Source organism: Ochlerotatus camptorhynchus, unplaced genomic scaffold (genome assembly GCF_037179485.1).
Source record: "Ochlerotatus camptorhynchus isolate MF236.1 unplaced genomic scaffold, CSIRO-AGI_Acam_v1.1 ptg000070l, whole genome shotgun sequence".
Classification (NCBI taxonomy): domain Eukaryota; kingdom Metazoa; phylum Arthropoda; class Insecta; order Diptera; family Culicidae; genus Ochlerotatus; species Ochlerotatus camptorhynchus.
This window is the reverse complement of record NW_027040560.1, coordinates 345,268-362,066: the sequence shown is the minus strand read 5'-3', so window position 1 is coordinate 362,066 and position 16,799 is coordinate 345,268. Positions and strand designations below refer to the sequence as shown.

At 41.4% G+C, this 16,799-nt stretch overlaps 1 protein-coding gene across 2 annotated transcripts in view; it reads left to right on the top strand.

Moving 5' to 3' along the window:
* The window catches only part of pnt (pointed), a 377,379-nt gene that overhangs the window by 53,100 nt on the left and 307,480 nt on the right, over positions 1-16,799 (top strand). Inside the window, exons 1-2 of one of the 2 annotated variants that reach the window (XM_065217100.1) lie at positions 3,121-3,230; positions 4,349-4,469. In XM_065217100.1, the coding sequence (XP_065073172.1) occupies positions 3,225-3,230; positions 4,349-4,469 (127 nt within the window). In that variant the 5' untranslated portion in view covers positions 3,121-3,224. Of the gene's footprint in view, positions 1-3,120; positions 3,231-4,348; positions 4,470-16,799 lie in introns of those variants that run through there. The other variant, XM_065217098.1, reaches the window with a different exon arrangement.

The following is a 16,799-nucleotide window of genomic DNA, read 5'->3' as shown; positions in this document are numbered from 1 at the left end:
TGAACAGTTCTTGGAAGGAATTTCTAGAAAGCTCTCAGAAATTGTGAGTAGTTTTCGGATGTAAATGCACGGATTTTGTTGGGATGTTCTCAGATCTTCTGAGAAATTCTCGGAACGAATGGGAAGTTCTCAAAAATTCTGGAAGGCTCTCAGAATTTCTGGGAAGTATTCGGATCTTCTAGGAAGTTTTTAGAAGTTGTGAGATCTTCTTGGAAGTTCTCGTATTTTTTTTTAAGTTTGAAGCTCTAGATCTCGGAACGTCCCTGAACTTTCGAAAATTTCCAAGCAGAACCTAGAACTTTCCAACAAATCGAAAATTTCTCAGAAAATCTCAGAACTTGAAAACTTCCTAGAAGATCCGAGTGCTTCCTAGAAACTTTGATAGCTTTCCAGAATTTTCGAGAACTTCCCATAAGTGCCGAAAATTTCTCATAATATCTGAGCTCTTCCCTAAAATCCGTGCATTTACAGCACTTTCCAAAAATTCCGAGAGTTTTCCAGAAGTGTCTTAAACATTCCAGGAGATTCCAGAACTTCGTAGGAATTCCGAGCACTTCCCAGAGTTTCCAAGAACTTTCCCAGAAGATATGAAAACTTTTCGAAAATTCTGAAAACTTCCCTTCAGTTCCGAGAGCTTTCCACAATTTCTGAAAGCTTGCCAGAAATTCCGAGATTTGTGAATTTCCCACAAGATCCGAGAACTTACTAGAAATTCTGCTCAGGATGCCCTGGGGACTTCTCAGAATTTCCGACCGATTCTTACAAGATGCATGCACTTCAGAAGACATCCGAGAACTACTCTTCTGCGAGCCTCCAAGAAGTTCCTTCCAAGAACTGTTCAAAAAATCCTTGAATTTCCCAGAATAAAAACTAGAACTTTCCAAAAATTCCGAGCACTTCCCAGATGATCTCAAAACTTCTTAAGACTTCCTAGAATATCCGTGCACTTTCCAGAAATTCAGTTAGCTTTACAGAATTTTCCAGAGCTTCCCATAAGTACAGAGAATTTCTCAGAAGATCTGAGAAAATCCCAAAAAAATCCGTGCAAATTCCGAAAATTTCCCAAAATTTTCGAGAGCTTTCCAGAAGTTCCATAAACCATCCAGAAGATTTCAGAGCAGCCATGAACTTCCCCAGAAGATGCGAGAACTTCCCAAAAGTTTCGATAACTTCTCATTAGTTCCACCATAATTTCCGAAAGCTTCTTAGAAGATTTGAGAATTTTCCAGAAGATCCGAGAGCTTACTAGAAATTTTGAAGACTTCCCAAAAGTTCCGTGAACTGCCCAGAGTTTCCGACAGATGCTTACAAGATGCATGCACTTCGAAGAACGTCCGTGAGCTTTCCTAAAGTTCCTTCCAAGAACTATTCAGAAGATCCTTGAATTTCACAGAAAAAACGAGAACTTTCCAAAAATTCCGAGAACTTCCCAGATGATCTCAAAACTTCTTAAGATTTCCTAGAATATGTGAGTACTTTCGAGAAATTTAGTTAGTCATACAAAATTTTCGAGAGCTTCTCATAAGTTCAGAGAATTTCTGAGAAGATCTGAGAAAATCCCAAAAAAAAAATCCAAAACAACCCAAAATTTCCGAGAGCTTTCCAGAAGTGCCATAAACCATCCAGAAGATTTCAGAACAGCCATGAACTTCCCCAGAAGGTGCGAGAACTTCCCAAAAGTTTGGATAACTTCCCATCAGTTCCACCATAATTTCCGAAAGCTTCTTAGAAGATTTGAGAATTTCCCAGAAGATCCGAGAGCCCACTAGAAATTTTGAAGACTTCTGAAGAGTTTCCGACAGATGCTTACAAGATGCATGCACTTCGAAGAACTACTTACAATTTCTGTGAGCTTCTTGAAAGTTCCTTCCAAGAGCTGTTCAGAAGATTTAACATTATTGAAAGTTGACCGTATTTGTACGTTTCTTTAAAAACCTGGAAATTTTCCGTTTCCGTCCTGGAAAAAATTGGAAAACTCAGAGAACATTATTTAGCAAAATGAGTAGGCACCCTGGTAGTGGAAAAGTGAACTAGCTTTCCGATACTTTTCTTTTACTTTGTACGAGTCAATAACACTGAAATAAAACTTGCTTATGGAATGGAATGATTTCGTCTACAAGTAATTTAAAAAAAAAATCCTTTTTTGGAATAACCTTTTCTTACTTTTCCAGGTCCAACGTCCTTCGTTGATGCTTCACCTAGTGTACAATGTTGTCTCTGTTTTGGGATTTTGAGTCCTCCAGTTCCACATTTTCATTGTAAGCTGAGAGTGAGGCATGAAATTCGTCGTACACTGAAACAAACTTCGATAAAAGATTCGAGTGATTTCTTACCCAGAATTATTTCCAAAAATCACCTTGCAGGTAGTCCTATATATTTTCTTATTCAAAATAAATCATCTCACCTTCCTCGCGAAACCCCTTGCGTCCCCTCGCGCTCGAAGGCGCACAGCTGTGCTATCCGGAGTAAATTTTTCATGTCCTCACTCATCGGAATCCCTGTTTATCTCCGTTCCAGCCCACGCGCTCCCTCGCAGCAGTGTGTCTCCGGCCGGGACTTGATCAATCGTTTCTCCGAGCAACCGTGAAAGAGAAAAACGCTCGTAAAAGATTAAGCCGAAGCGATTTTCCGCGGCATTCATTTTGCACCGTCCGTCGTTGTTGTGCATTTTGCACAACGGTGCGCGGTTGTCAAAATATTGGGACTCATCTCGGCAATAACGATATTAATTATAACGGTGCGCCGACGGGCGAAAGAAAAATGGCACCCCATCAGCTGGGGGTTGTGCCCTGATCGTCGTTCGTCGGCGACGTACTCCTCTTCGAAAACCCTTTCGCTTTCGTTGACGGTCGAGGAAAATCTGCCGGCTGTCCGGTCGTAAATTGCTCCGCAAAAAGTGACAGGTGAATCGCGCAAAAAAAAAAATGTCGCCGCCGTTGCATCATGTCGGCTTGCATCTCTGATTGTACCGGCCGGTTTCGATCTAGTAGGCAGTGCAGTTCTAGTGGAGAGTCTATCGATACGGAAAAGTCGTGGCTTGCTTCGAATCGTCAGTGTGTGCGACTAGTAGTTGTAGTTTTCTGCGTTTTTTTTTATGAATGAAATTGCGCGTTCGTGTGTTGGTGCGTGCTGCTGGGTGTCGATCGTAGTGTATCTAATTCATTCATAAAATTGAGCAGGCGAGAGCTACTTGACAGCGAGCGCGAGGGACGGTTGATTTGAATATGCCAGTGAGTAGGCGCGCAAGTTTAGGAGTAGTAAACAAAAAACAGCGAAAACAAAGTGAAATAAATGCTCCGCAATAAATGTGTGTATAATTCGTGGAATATACTAAACAGCTGCGCGATTCGTTGCAGCGCCCCCTTCTGGAAGCGATAAAATGCGCGCGATCGTAAACCGTGGCTAGAAGTGGGTCGTGAATTTGGAACTAGAATGTTATCGCGGCTCAAATTTCCCATGATTCATTTCCGTTCGATTAGCTGCTTCAGAAAAGTGTCAATATTAGATCGATCTTGATGTTCGAACATTCGTCATTTCGCGAGCCCATAAATCTCGTGGAGCGTAGGTCATAAAACACAACACTCTTAAATATAGTGTTATTTTCGTCATAAATCAAACATCCCGACCGAGACTGGGTATCGTTAAAAACCCGTATCGTAGCAAGCGTGGCAGTTCGGCAGCGTCCTGTGCCTACTTAGTTTTAGTCGCTCGACTCGATCCGACTATCCCCTCCCGTATCGCATCATGAACCAATAAAGATTATCCCTGCATGCTCTAGTCTCCAAGGGTGCTCAGCCGGAACCGCGTAAATAGACATAAAAATTATCATTATTTCGTTAACATATTTATGACCCCTCGTTTTTGTAGCTGACGACTTAATTTTGGAACCATCCATGCATAGATCATCATTTCATCCGTCATCACGACTTGCTCTCTCTTCTTGGAGACCCATCTTCCGCCGGCACAGAACCACTTGTAATGGGTGTACAGTAGTACATATTGACAAAGCGAGAGGTTAGGTTTTCCCCGTCATAAATTTAATGCCAAATTGTCGGCGGCTGTTGTTGATGGAAAAGTGCACTAATTTGGAAATCGGTCCGAGGGGATGCTCCTTGTTTGTATTTACTTCCTCTTTCGACACGGTTGCTTGGACCCGTGTCGGTTTTTTTTTTTCGGTGATGAAGATGTCAGTTTTGACGTTGCGTGGTAATTTGACACGGTGGCAAAGAAGCCGTTCTACAGGATGTAACAAAGAGGGTACTCAAAAGTTATCATTTTTCATCGAAATAAGCAAGAAGCGAACGCTGATTACTGACCTTCGTGTTGTTGTGATCTATTTCTTCCGCAGAGTCCCGATGGCGAGTCGCACATTCAGCTGAAACAGGAACCACTGGACGATGCACCGCACATACGGAACATCCAGAAGGTCCCGAGCCTGTCGGATCTGAGCGATCCGGAAGCATCGTTAGGTAAGTCGCAACCTTTTCTTAAATATCTTCAATGTAAACAATGTGTTGACGGATGTTTGTCCAGTCGAATTCTACGGCCTCCGGATATTTACAGCGCGCTGAGGAAGCGTTCGATCAGCATGATTTTTCTGATTGCGGATTTTTCCTAGGTTGGTTCTATTTCAATGCGCAGTTGTCGATTGGATGTGATGCGCAGTTTGAAAACTTCTAAGAAGCTGTTCAGAGAGGAAACAGTTCAAACAGACCCCTTCAACTTCATCGAAAAGAAGGTCACAGAATAATAGCAGCGCTTTTTTTTCAAAAGTTAGAAGTTGTTCAACGAACTGTAGTACACTGTAAACAAATATCATCCTCTGATCGAATGAAACCTTAGACCATTAAAATTGAAACATCGAAATCGCTTTTTCGAATGATAGCTGCAACCGGATGATGGTTGTTTTGAAATCAGTTGATGTTCCTCTCTAATACAGGTTTAACATTGTTATGAGAAGGGATAGAGCCGGGAAACCGAAGTTTTTCTATTCCGTAGTGGAGGAAGTTTGCACTGTAAAGTTTATTCGATTGACCCTGTACAAATAAAGTAATTATGAAAAAAAAGAAAGAGGTTGTATCCAAGACACAACCGTAGATTTGACGTAGCATTACGAAAGGTTGTTTTGATGTGATAGCAAATGTAAAGCAAATATTAAATTGATGTCATATCTCGTTATCGCGATAATATTCATTATCATAGCAACAGTTGCACATTCGTGCAATTTTCAAAAGTGACCTTTTGAAATTTGATAAAGCGTTCATTTTAGAAGATTCATAGATGACATTCCAGTCGATTGGCTTGTTTAGAATTAATATCTATCCGCTATTGATAGAGCTATAAGTGGTCAAAAACTGACCAATTTTCGTAACGCGGTCAATTTTGGTTTTTTAGAAATTGCACCCCTAATATGTTGCCGAAAGACGTAATCCTACGTCAAAAATCAGTATGGAATTGTCAAATAAAAATCGTCCCTTATTTGGATGACAGTCATAAGGATGTTCATCGTCTGACGTCGGATTCAACCGTAAGAAAATCGTCCGAAATTCGAATGCATATTGTTAACGGGCTCGAGCAATGCAATAATCATTCGAAGTATTGCGAATGTTTTCGTTCAGTGCAGGAACCTTTGCATTGATAATGTCCCAACAATATTAGGAAGAAGCCAGAAGAATTAATTCTTTTTATTATTCACGCGTGATATAGATTTTAGCTGCTTTAGCGAAAAACAACGAGAGCGATCTTGCACGGAGAATCGGAACTTATTCTTATGAAAGTATTGGCTCATAGAAGATAAAAAGTAAAGCAGAAAAAAGGGTTAAATTCCCTTAAGAAATTAAGCGCGCTGTTACAAAGCTACTGGGCAAAGTAATTGCAGAACTACTTACATCCTCCTGTTCAACAAATCACAATGTTCGTTTTAATGGACTGGACTTATTTTTCCTAAACTTATCGCAATCTGTACACACTAAGATTATTTTACCGAAATCTTTGAAATTTTACCGAAATCTCAACAGCTGAACGTTCGGTAAACAGTTCGGTGATTTGTCACAGAAAACTGTGAACAGTCACCGAACTGTTTACCGAACGTTCAGCAGTTGAGATTTCGGTAAAATAATCTTAGTGTGTAAGATATTATTTTGAGGACATGTTTGTCAGCTTTGCAGATAATTCACTGCTATTTTCCCATTCCAAAAACAGCTCGGCTTAATGTGCTCTTCCAACATACGTTTCTGACAGGACTCATAATTCATAAATAAACAAAGCAATATTGCACAGTCTACCAGCATACTGAGATAGATTCCATCTACAGTTCAACGTTTGACCGCTAGGGAACACCACCCAAGTAACATTGCAGATTTCATCGCGGTTTTATAGCATTCTACAAGTCTAAATCATGGTCAACCAGAACCTTCATAAAACCAAAATTGTTACTTGGGCATGGTAGCAAAAATGGCATGTCTCCTGTGATTTGTATGGCAAAACTGCCCACATGACCATCTTGATAATCGAATATCTTTGTACTATCGCTATTTATGGGTGACATTTATAGGCGAAGCTGACTGAATGCAGTAATATGAATTAGGAATTCTGCAAATATTTCGAATTCTATAAGAGCTACAGTATTTCAGTATTGCTAAAAAATCATTATTCTACAAGAATTCGCCCCAGGAACTCTACATGAAGTTCTCCAAGTTATACAAGAAATCGCCTCAGGTATTCCACAAAAATTCTATTTATAAAATTTTCCTGGATTCCTCCGCACTAGAATTACTTCCACAAACTTTTAAAGATTTTTTTCACATTAATGTCCGCCAGGAATTCAAAAATATTTCATCTCCAAAATGTCCTCAATAACTATGTAAGTATTCCACCAAGTAATTTTATAAAAAAAAATCTGCCTAGGTATTCTACAAGAATTCCTCCTTGAAATTTCAAGGGAAATTGACCTACGAATTTAGCCAGAATTTCATTTACGAATTTTGCAAGAATTCCTCCAGAAATTCTACAAGAGTTCCTCCCAGAAATTATACGAGAATCCAAGAATTCCTCCAAGCAATGCTACGAGAATCCAAAAATTCCTCCAATGAATTATACAGGACAAAATCTACAAACATTATCTCCAAGAATTTATCCAGGAGCTTAACAAGAATTGCTTCGATGAATCCTGTAAGATTTTTTTGCCAAGAATTCCATACAGGTATTCTACAATAACTCGTTCCATGATGTTCACAATTCCTCAATGAATTTCTCCCCAGGAATTCTACAAGCAGTTCCAATATCTGTCTGACGCTCCACGTCCTCTCATCCCGGCACATTTCACTGACGACATTTCTCGCGCTAAGGGCCGGCATCTCCACTCGCACTGCCTCAAATCTTGGGCAGTAGAAAACCACGTGCTCCGGCGTTTCGTCTAGCTTGCCACACTCCGGACAGAGGGGTGACGTTGTGTGTCCAAAGCGATGCAGGTACTTCCTGAAGCAGCCATGACCAGACAGGAACTGCGTCAAGTGGAAGTTGACTTCTCCATGCTTCCTGTTCACCCAGGTCGAAACAATCGGTATTAGCCTGTGTGTCCATCTACCGTTCTCCGCTGCGTCCCACTCCTGTTGCCACTTAACCATCGACTCCGTTCTCACCATTTTTCGTACTCCTCTGGTATCTCTTCGCATATAGCATCCGCTGTCCTCCGTCAAGCTGATGACGATGGGTATCATACCGGCGATAACGCATACTGCTTCCGTCGCAATTATTCTGTACGCACTCACGACTCGCATGGCCATGAGGCGGAACGTACTGTTCAATTTTCTTTTGTTCTTCTTCGTTTTCAGCGCTGCATCCCAGGCTGGACCTCCATACCTCAGTATCGACGACGATACACTAGCCAGAAGTCGCCTCTTGCTGCTGCTTGGTCCAGAATTGTTAGGCATGATTCTGGCTATCGCATTGATGGCCTTCGCCGCCTTCTCACATGCGTAGTTGACGTGGCTATTGAAGTTTAGCCGGTCATCGATCATCACTCCAAGATACTTCAGCACGCGCTTTGATGCTATGGCGTTCTCCCCGACGGTAATTTCTGCTCGCTGAACAGCTTTGCAGTTACTGACAAATAGCACTTCCGTTTTGTGGTGGGCTATCTGCAGCTTCGCTCCTTGCATCCAGTTGGAAACCGTGTCGACCGCCTCGGTTGTCAGCATTTCTACCTCTTCTAACGTCTCGCCTACTACCGCAAATCCTACGATCTCAACTCCTTTGGGCAACTTCAGCGTTAGCACGCCGTTGTACATCACGTTCCAGAGCGTTGGGCCAAGGATGGAGCCTTGTGGCACAACCGCCGTGATCCGGATTGATTTCTCTCCCATGTCCGTCTCGTAGACTAGAACCCGGTTCTGGAAGTAACTCCTTATAATGCTACACAGGTAATCAGGAACACTCATTCCATGCAGTGCTTCGGCGATGGCCTCCCAGCTGGCGTTGTTGAAGGCGTTCTTCACGTCGATCGTTATCACGGCGCAATATCGATCTCCTCTCCGCTTCTGTTTAGACGCTTTCTCGGCACTCTCGACCACTGTCCGAATTGCATCCACCGTTGATCTCCCTTTCCGGAAACCGAACTGCCTCACCGACAATCCATGCTCACTCTCCGTGAATCTTCTCCAATAGCTTTCCGACTGTATTAGCAAGCATATAGGCCTATACGATACTGGATCCCCCGGCGGTTTTCCGGGTTTCGGCAGCAGCACTAGCTTCTGTATCTTCCATCGGTCCGGGAAGTGACCTTCATCCAGACACTTCTGCAGCACTATACTGAACATGTCCGGGAACGCCTGGATCGCCGCCTTCAACGCCACGTTGGGGATTCCATCCGGACCGGGAGCTTTCTTCGTCTTCAGTCCTTTCGCCACTGCTACGAGTTCCTCGTTGGAGACTTGTCTACCTTCGGTGTTGTCTGCCTCTGCCTCGCCGTACGGTGTAGGTGGCCAGGTCATTTGGTCGTGCTTCGGGAAAAGTCCCTCCACCGGTATCTTCGTTTGTCTGTCTGTCTGTCTGTCTGTCTGTCTGTCTGTCTTTTTTTTTTTTTTTTTTTTTTTTTTCTCTTTATTATAGAGATTTTTAGCCATAGGCTAGTTCATCTCTTAGTCTGTCTGTCTGTCTGTCTGTCTGTCTGTATGTCTGTCTGTCTGTCTGTCTGTCTGTCTGTCTGTCTGTCTGTCTGTCTGTCTGTCTGTCTGTCTGTCTGTCTGTCTGTCTGTCTGTCCGTCTGTCTTTTTTTTTTTTTTCTCTTTATTATAGAAATTTTTAGCCATAGGTTAGTTCATCTCTTAGTCTGTCTGTCTGTCTGTCTGTCTGTCTGTCTGTCTGTCTGTCTGTCTGTCTGTCTGTCTGTCTGTCTGTCTGTCTGTATGTCTGTCTGTCTGTCTGTCTGTCTGTCTGTCTGTCTGTCTGTCTGTCTGTCTGTCTGTCTGTCTGTCTGTCTGTCTGTCTGTCTGTCTGTCTGTCTGTCTGTCTGTCTGTCTGTCTGTCTGTCTGTCTGTCTGTCTGGGGGAGGGGGCTACGTACAATATAGCATGTTTTTTTTTAATTGGCAAATAAACTCTTATATTGAATCCCGAGCAAGACCGGGCACCCTCAGCTAGTAACTAATAAAATAAACCTCTTAAGAATTCCATTCCATCAATTCTTCTGTGAAATTTCACGAGAGCTCCTCCTAGGAATTTAACTAGAATTTCTACAATTATATAAATATTCAACCAGGAATTCTACGAGAATCCAGCAATCACTTCAAGGAATTCTTCAAGAAAAAATCTTTAAGAATTCTTCCAGGAAAATTACAAGAACTGTCCCAAGAATTTTACAAAAATTATCACAGGAATTCTACAACAATTTCTCCAGGGGTTTCACCAGCACAGTTGACTGCCCATAACGAACAATAACGCAAAGTTTCTTACACATTGAGAAGGTCGATTAAAAAAATCCATTTTCTTCGCTCTTTTGAATGGAACTGCTCCAAATCTTAAATTTGTTCACTTTTTCGCTATTTGGCCTGGAACTGCTCTCTACGAGAATTCGATAAACAATGTTTTTGAATAATTCCGTCCAAAAACTCCACCACACTTCTTCTTCTTCTTCTTCTTCTTCTTCTTCTTCTTCTTATGTTTCATCTTTTTTTGCATATCAAGCTTATTGCTTATCGCATATTAGCTAATTGCGTGCTCTCAACTTAGTGTTCTAAACGCACTTCCACAGTTATTAATTGAGATCTTTCGATGCCAATGCCAATGCATGAATTTGTATATTGTTTGGCATGCACAATCATACTCTATTCCCAGGGAAGTCGAAAAAATTTCCAACCCGAAAGATTCCCTTGACCGGACCGGGAATCGAACCCAGCCGCCTCTGGCTTGGTAATACCGTGCCTTAACTGGCTAGGCTATGAGGTCCCATAATAATTCCACAACAGCGGCTTTCAAATCTCTTCGTTGACCACTTAGATGAATTGCATGAACTCGAAATCCACCAATATTTAAGACAGATAAGTATATAGATGGCCAAAAAGCTCTAGATCACAAAAATGATTTTTTCAATAAGCCAAATATATACTTAAAATTGGTTTCAAAAATGCTTAAATATCTATCAAATACCAAAACGGTCAGAACACCTCCAAAATATATGTCTAAACGTAAAACTTAAAATCGAAAGAGTAGCTCAAAATATTTTCAAAATCGCCAAAATGGCTTTGATTAAAAAAAAATTGGTTTTTCAAAACGCCAAATCGGTCAAAACCTCCAAAACGCCAAAACCGGCCTTTTAAATAAAATGTTCTGAAATCAAATAATAAAGTCAAAATGATCTTAAATACGTCAAAATGGTTCCAAAATTGCCAAAATCAGTTTCGAAACGCCACATGGGCCAAAATGGCTATGAAATCATCAAAATGACCCTAAAATCGCCATTGAATGACCAAATAGCCAATCCCATGTAATATTCTTGGTTTTATTAAGGCTCTGTTGACCATGATTTAGACTTGTAAAATGCCTTAAATCCTCGATAAAACTTGCAAGGTTACTTGGGAATACATCTAAAAAAATGGCACTGAGCTTGCCGAACGGTTCTGAATCGCCAAGTTTAGCACTAAATTTAGTGATATTTGCTAATGCCATAATGAATTTGCACCACCCCTCGGTGTGTCATGACTAGAGATGGGCGATCCGCTCCCGAGCTGTTTTAATTACCCGATTCACTCCAGTGAGCTGATGACCAGCGGTTCATTTTTTTAGGAACCGCAGCTCATCGCAGCACACTGTTATCACAAATCTAAACCATTCAATCCGTCACTTAAAGCGAAATTTTTCAAAAAAGCACGTAATGCTCCTTTACGCATTGAACAGCCACCGCTTAATTCAACATGTGCCTACGATTACACGATCTTAAATTTCTACTATCCTCTCCTTCCATCATTCTCTCCAGCTTATCAGGTCAGCTCCGGATCCGAATCATCGGTCCGAATGATTTATTGGCATGACAGCTCTCGGACCCGTCCAGCTCTTCGGATCTTTTCTCTCTCGATTCTTCGCGATTCAGCTCCGGATCCGGATCTGAGCTGATGGTCTGGAGCTGAATACGATAATAGTGGGAGCAATTGTGCTGGCTGGGAGAATCAAGGTGGATTCCGTCCTGAGCGATATTTCACGCGCGGGGTGAGATTTTGCGAATGTACGAGATGGAGAGAAGTACTAGTTGTCTCTCTCATTCCAACGCAAATTCTGCTCCGCTTCGCTAATGCACGCTCAGATCTGAATACACCATTAGACTTATGATATCAGTGAGCTGATGAGCTGCGGTTCCTAAAAATGAACCACGGGTCATCAGCTGACTTTAGTGATTCGGGTCTATAGAACACCTCGGGAGTTCATCTGTAGATTTGAGCTGATGATCTAGAGCTGAAGCCGAGAATAGTGGGAAAATGCGTAACATCGTGTAACACGTCGTGTGACATTTGTGTCAAAATTTCTATAATTTCAAGGTGAGCTAAAGAGCTGTTCGAAAGAATCGACTCCCTTTAATGAGCTGGACGGGTCTGATACGCTCAGCCAGATGAGCTATTTTGCCCACCTCTAGTCATGACGCTTGGATTGAGTAAGGCTGCTTTACAAGATTTTGGAATTCTATAAGTCTCCGTGTCACGTTTGCCGAACTGAATTTAACCCTGGGTTAAAGCGCAGACAGCATATCAAGAAGACTGGCAACTTTGCCAGAATCCAAGCTACAGATACTGTTGCGCTGCACTTGAGCGAAGGTGGAAGCAACGCATAGAAAAATGAGCAAATACAGAAATCTTTTTGCTGAGGATGTCATCTTTGCTATCAAATCCGTTCGAAGCATTTATCTTCGAGCGGCAGATGACGCGATTGTACCTGCCTCATAGCGGTCGTACGAGTAAATGGAAGAGTTGCCAGTCTTCTTGATATGTTGTCTTCGTTTAAAGGTAGCAGCTCGAAAATCCCTACTATCGACTAATAAAATTGGAACACAGCCAAAGAAATTAATTTCTAAGTTCGAAAATTTTGTCAAGTAAAAGAACCTACACAAGCCTCAGAATCTTAAAAATATTTTTAATCCCAGAATGTTGCCGATTTATCGTAGTCCAAGAACATTTGTCTGGACATGAAATGTAGAATTTGCCTACTTCCTTAGTCGTGAAAGTTTTTCCAAATCCTTTGAAATCTTCTGTGTTCGGGGACTGTCAGAATGCTGAAAACTTTCCCTAATTTCAAAGAAATTTTCCTAGGCTCAGAATGCCTGTTTTTAAATTTTCAATTTCGGAATCTTGGAAATTCTCTAGGTTGGGCACTCTAAGCTCGATAGCTAGAATTAATTTCCCTGAATTCGAGCTTGAATTATTATCAATATTTTAAACTTAACTTTTCAATTCTAAAAGTTTGCCCTATTGACCCACCTAGCTACGCCCATGTTTCTGCATTTTATCAGATAAATTTGTTGAAATTTCATTGAAAAAAAAATATCTTCTATCTAAATTCGTTTTACTGGCAACACTGTACTAGTTGATATTACTCGTTGAAACGAAGAGCCTCGATTTGAAATTGATATTTACCTTGAGATGGCTCTGTATCTCCTCAATCTTCCGTCAGAGCATTCTTACCTTATTTGCTGTTGATCATCACATGCAGGGCTGAAAAACACCTCAGAGCGTTAGAAAAGCAACTTTGTGAAAACATCTCACAACACTCGACAAAGAGTGTGTGGCTCTCCCATTTACTTCGCACACTTTTTTGCAACTAATCCATGAGAAAGCGATCCACACAATGAGCGGTACACTCCTTGCGGCGCAGGGAGCGAATCGAGCGAATATAATACAACAAGCGCTAATGTCTTCTTTGAATTCTGTGCGGACTTTGCTTACCACGACTGCATGCATAGGAAATGAATAGAAGGGCATAACAAAGAATAATTTTGTCTTTTAGCTGGTTTTCCCATTTGCAACCCTACACTAAATGGCGCTCTTTGCGTCGGAGCCGTCGGAGCGATGGCTACACATTGAGCTTTCGTTATTTCTGGGTTTGTGTCTGCCTTCTCCTCTCCGCTGCTTTAAGTGAACCCTACACGATTGCTTTTATTGACAATAATCGTATTGTCAATACATTCTATATTGACGTCAATACATCGAGATTGACAATATTTCTGAACTCACATCATCAATAGTATTGTCAATAATTCCCCTTCGCGTCAATACATTGATGCGTGTGGGGTTTGCTTTACACTTGCGCAGGGTGAAAGACAAGCAAACTTCAGTACATTGCGCACATTGAGTGATCAGATGACAGCCCTGATTACATGAATTTCAAACTCGACCTTCTCTGATTTGCATGGAAATTTTCATAAATGTTTGTTATGCTCAGTCATTTACATTTGAGCAAAAATTCGGTCATTTTGACTCTCGCAAAAGATTATAAAATGGCGTATTTGATATTGTTCAACAAATCTTAAGTCGGAAACATCTGTTTCAATTGAAATAACGTCTGAGACAAAGCTTCCTTTTCAGGAAAAATATACACGGAAAAAAACCTTGTAACTTTGGGTAAAGAATAAAAAAAAAGATCTGAAAACTTTAATAACGAAAAATTGGTATTTTCAATATTTTTTTAATATGTTTCATAAAACACTTATGAAAAATTGTATCTTTTATAAAACTTTCAATTTTTAAACATAAACTGTTTTAACATAATTAACATAATTTTGGAACTTTTTGTTTATAAATTTTTGCACACAAAACGATTTTGCAAATCTGAAAAATTGTGTTCTGTGCCAAATTTCTCAAAAAATTAAAAAAAAAAGTGTAAACATTTGTCTAGAAGCTGTTATTTTATTATATTTTTAAAAAAATTTAAGTGTTTATTAAAAATATCACAGAAGATAGCATTTTTCATAGGCTTTTCTATGAAAAATAATAAAAAAATATTCAAGGTGACTATTTTTTGTTATTTAAGTTTTAATCATCTTTTTGTTTTTTTTCTCTCTAAATTCCTTGATTTGTTTTTACTGTGTATTTTTTCCCAGAAAAATAGTTTTTTTCCTTCAACTTCTTATCACAAATATTTAAAAATATATTCATAAATATTCGAGACAGTGATTTTTTGTTATTTAATTTATTTATTTTTTACTTTTTACACTAAATCACATGATTTTTTTTACCGTGTATATTTTTCCTGAAAAAGAATTATTTGTTCCTTCAACTTTGTCTCAGACGTCATTTCGATTGGAACTGACGATTTTAAGTTAAGATTTGCTGGAAAATATGAAATACGCCATTTTGATTTTTTACGACACTCAAAATGGCCGCGAAAAAAAAAATCCCCAAATTTCTCTTGTCTAGAACTCGCAAATTTTGAATCCTGCTTTCTTACCCCAATTTCCCTTGGAAAATTTACCAGACTGTCTCCAAGCAGTTTACTGCTTCAAATCCACTGAACTGGCCGCACTGTCCTCTCGTTTGTCACTTGACACTGTACACGTTGAAGCAAAAAGCTTCGCTTTTGATACGCTTTCAACCCTTCTACCGACCTAATTCTGAACTTTGAATCGTCCGTCAAAGCCTGCTTATCTTTGTTTTACTGCTTTTCAACAGTCACCTGACCGCCGAGCAGGAAAATGGCTGCGTCCTGCCTAGATGGTTTATCCCGTCACCTTGTGATCGGTGGCCGTATAGGCAGTTGAGAATTTACAACCTACGTTTACGCAAAATAAAAATAAATTGATTACCTAGACGGCGATACTCGAACGGGATCCAAAATAAGCGACCGAGATTAGATTAGTTCACGTGGGCAGCAGTTTCGGGACGTGCACTCCGGTAGCCTCTGGAAAATAAGAGATCCCCTTGAGATAAGTTTTACTGCCTACGAGTACTAGATTCCACTGATGTCAGCACTAACTACGTGGGCTTATGGATTAGCTACCTCCGAATGAACGAGTCAGTTGTCGTGAACAAGCTAACCGGGAAGGATGACTGTGAATTGGTGTGCCGCCGTTGTATTGCTGGGACTAGCCGTGGGAGGTGCCAGTGCAAACTATGAACTGCTGCAGCAGTTCAACAATGCCTTTGCCAACTATTCGGGCGAAACTGAACTGGTGCTGCAGAATCTGCGCCAGTGGAATGGGGAGCTGATACAGGAGTTCAACCGGGAGTTGCTGTTGGAGTTAGGAAGGTTGGTACCGGCGATGCGAGATGCCGATGCTGCGTTCCTGGAGGAAATTACTAACTTTGAAGGAGTCGACGAGGAATGTCGGTATGAAGTGTTCTTGCTGCGTGAGTTGTACCTTGTTTTCCAAAACTGGGACATCCAGGATTGTGCTTACTACGCCTGGTTTGGCTTGGACAGGGACTCCAAAGGTCGCTTCTGGCCGTACCACAATCCATTTGCGCGGGAAAATTCCAGGGCCATTTACCAGGTGGTCCAAAGTCTGGGTAGACGGAACATCTTCGACGTAGAAGGTTTGGAGGGCGAGTTGGAGGAAGAGTTGGAATACTACCGGAACCTGCGGGACGGACAGACCGATTTGCTGTGGGAAGAGATTGCAGCCCATGCGGATGCCGCCGACAAGATCTACCAGGAACTGGACGAATGCCGAGAGTGGACGGTAAACCTTCAGGGCAGCGATCATAGCTACATCCGAGGATATCTGGAGAACAACTGCTTCTATGATCAACCAACGGGAACGACTCCCGATGTAACTGAGTCGACGGTTGTAACGACTCAGACGACGGAGGAAACTCCAGGAACGACCGTTCCGGGAACGACCGTTCCGGAATCAACCGTTCCGGAATCAACCGTTCCGGAATCGACCGTTCCGGAATCAACCGTTCCGGAATCAACCGTTCCGGAATCAACCGTTCCGGAATCATCCGTTCCGGAATCATCCGTTCCGGAATCGACCGTTCCGGAATCGACCGTTCCGGAATCGACCGTTCCGGAATCGACCGTTCCGGAATCGACCGTTCCGGAATCGACCATCACCGAAGTTTAGTGTTAGCCTTAGAGCGATACCGTAGATTGTATTACGTAACAGATGAACACGAAATAAACGATTGAAACTGTTGTTCAAGCATTATCGATAACACAGATTGGGAATCCCTACTTGTTTTTTTTGATAAGACATGTTCTGGTTTAGATTCGAACTCCTTTTAACCGTAAACTCAGTACTCGTTAGCAAACCCAGGTAGCATGAAGAGCACTGTATTCGGCTTCTTGTGGGCGGCAGCCGTTGCCCTGTGTTCGACCGTA